At 42.2% G+C, this 1983-nt stretch overlaps 1 protein-coding gene across 1 annotated transcript; it reads left to right on the top strand.

Annotated features, from left to right (window-relative positions):
* Positions 1-399: 399 nt before the first annotated feature.
* LOC308642143 (hemoglobin subunit beta-like) lies at positions 400-1686 on the top strand. Its single transcript, XM_081280747.1, has 3 exons — positions 400-534; positions 657-879; positions 1429-1686. The coding sequence occupies exons 1-3, from the start codon at positions 443-445 to the stop codon at positions 1555-1557; spliced, it is 444 nt and encodes a 147-aa protein (XP_081136873.1). The 5' UTR covers positions 400-442; the 3' UTR covers positions 1558-1686.
* Positions 1687-1983: the final 297 nt, after the last annotated feature.

Below are 1983 nucleotides of genomic sequence, written 5' to 3'. Positions count from 1 at the left end.
CTGAACCACAACAGGCAAGTATGTTCTATTTTCCTGGGCTTCCATTCCCAATTTATAGAATAAGAAATTAGGGAAATAATCTCTAATAGACCTACCAGGCAGTTATTCCAAACTTCATAGAAGTAAAATTGCCCAGGAGGATGATTTTAGGGCCAACTTGATCTGCTGGCATGGGACCAGCAGATATGTAGAAGGAGGACTGAGAGCCTGAAGTCAGACTCCAAAGCAGTGCCAGAGCTGCCAAGGACTGTTATGGCTGTCATCATGCAAACCTCACCCTGTAGGGCCACACCCTAGTCTTGGCCAATGAGCTCATTAGGGCAGGCAATGCAGGAGTCAAGGCTGGGCATAAAGGACAGAGCAGGGCCAGCTGCTGCTTACACTTGCTTCTGACACACTTGTGTTTGCTAGCAAACACCCCCCCCCCCAAAAAAAAGACACAATGGTGCATCTGAGTGATGGGGAGAAGAATGCCATTAGTACTGCCTGGGGCAAGGTGCATGCAGCAGAAATTGGTGCTGAGTCCCTGGGCAGGTGAGTATCCATGTCATGAGGCAGCTTGGGGAGAGGAGGGGGATGGAAGCTGAGCATGTGGAGACAGACATCTCTGACAGGCACTGACTTTCTCTGTGAACTGGCTCTTTTCACCCCCTCAGGCTGCTGATTGTCTACCCATGGACCCAGAGGTTCTTTGATTCCTTTGGGGACCTGTCCTCTGCATCTGCTGTTATGGGCAATGATAAAGTGAAGGCGCATGGCAAGAAGGTGATTGATTCCTTTAGTAATGGCCTGAAACACCTCGACAACCTCAAGGGCACCTTTGCAAGTCTCAGTGAGCTGCACTGTGACAAGCTGCATGTGGATCCTGAGAACTTCAAGGTGAGTCTAGGACATCCCTCAATGTGATCCTTCCTTTTCCTTCCTAAGGATAAGTTCATAGCAGGAGGCAAAGGCATTGGTGTTTGGGACAGTTGATTTTTTATTCTCCATTGACAACAATTGTTTCCTCTAATTTCATTTTCATTTTCCAGTTTTTGCTTTCTTCAATATCTGCTCTGTCTTCTTCCATTTAATTTTTTAGATTGTATTTGTAAATTAAAAATCTTTCATCTTTTAATTTACATTTAATTTTTTTTTCTAATTTAAAATGCAGTTCTGATCTCTCAAGCAAGGAAAATAAACTTTGTCGTGTTTTAAAGAATGACAGTGAAAAATTTATCTTCTGGGTTAGGGAGATAGGGAAGAAAACTTATGCTTATAAATTCTGACAGATACATGAGAATTCATATCTGTAGCAGAAGCTAAGTCCAGCTATCATTTTGCTTTTATTTTATAATTACAACCACAAGCACAGCTGGAGGTGAGGTTGGAATATTCTCTGTTCATGCTCAGATTCTTCATATTCACACCTCTTCTATCTTCCCACAGCTCCTGGGCAATATGATTGTGATTGTGATGGCCCATCACCTGGGCAAGGATTTCACTCCAGAGGCACAGGCTGCTTTTCAGAAGGTGGTGGCTGGTGTGGCCAATGCCCTGGCTCACAAATACCACTAAGCTACCTTTCCTGCTACCTATCTCATACAAAAGGCCTTTTTCCCCAGAGAACAACTACTAAATATTGGGGAACTTATGAAGGCCCTTGAGCATCTGGTTTCTGCCTAATAAAATCATTTTTCATTGCAATGGTGTACATTATTTTTGTGTCTTTTATTCATGAGGGAATGTGGGAAGACAAGGCATTTAAGACATAAAGAAATGAGCTCTAGTTCAGACCTTGTGCTAATACACCTCTCTCTTGTACTCCATGAAAGAAGGGAGACTGTTAATAATTAATGTGGGAATTTTTTTTGCTTTCTATTCCTTACTCACCACTCATAAAATGATTTCAGTGATTTTTTTTGGTTTAAGGGTTAGGTTTTATTTATTTTTTATTACTTATTTTCCCCAGCCTTCCTCATGAGTTTCTCTTCTTTCTCCAGT

This window comes from Spermophilus citellus (assembly GCF_964194105.1).
Source record: "Spermophilus citellus genome assembly, chromosome: 2".
NCBI lineage: Eukaryota > Metazoa > Chordata > Mammalia > Rodentia > Sciuridae > Spermophilus > Spermophilus citellus.
The sequence above is the reverse complement of the archived record's forward strand: the minus strand, read 5'-3'. Positions and strand labels throughout refer to the sequence as shown.

Coding starts and splice junctions, on each gene's coding strand:
- LOC308642143 (XM_081280747.1), top strand. CDS start 443: ATGGTGCATCTGAGTGATGGGGAGAAGAATGCCATTAGTACTGCCTGG. Junction 535..656: donor GGTGCTGAGTCCCTGGGCAG/GTGAGTATCCAT, acceptor TCACCCCCTCAG/GCTGCTGATTGTCTACCCAT. Junction 880..1,428: donor TGGATCCTGAGAACTTCAAG/GTGAGTCTAGGA, acceptor ATCTTCCCACAG/CTCCTGGGCAATATGATTGT.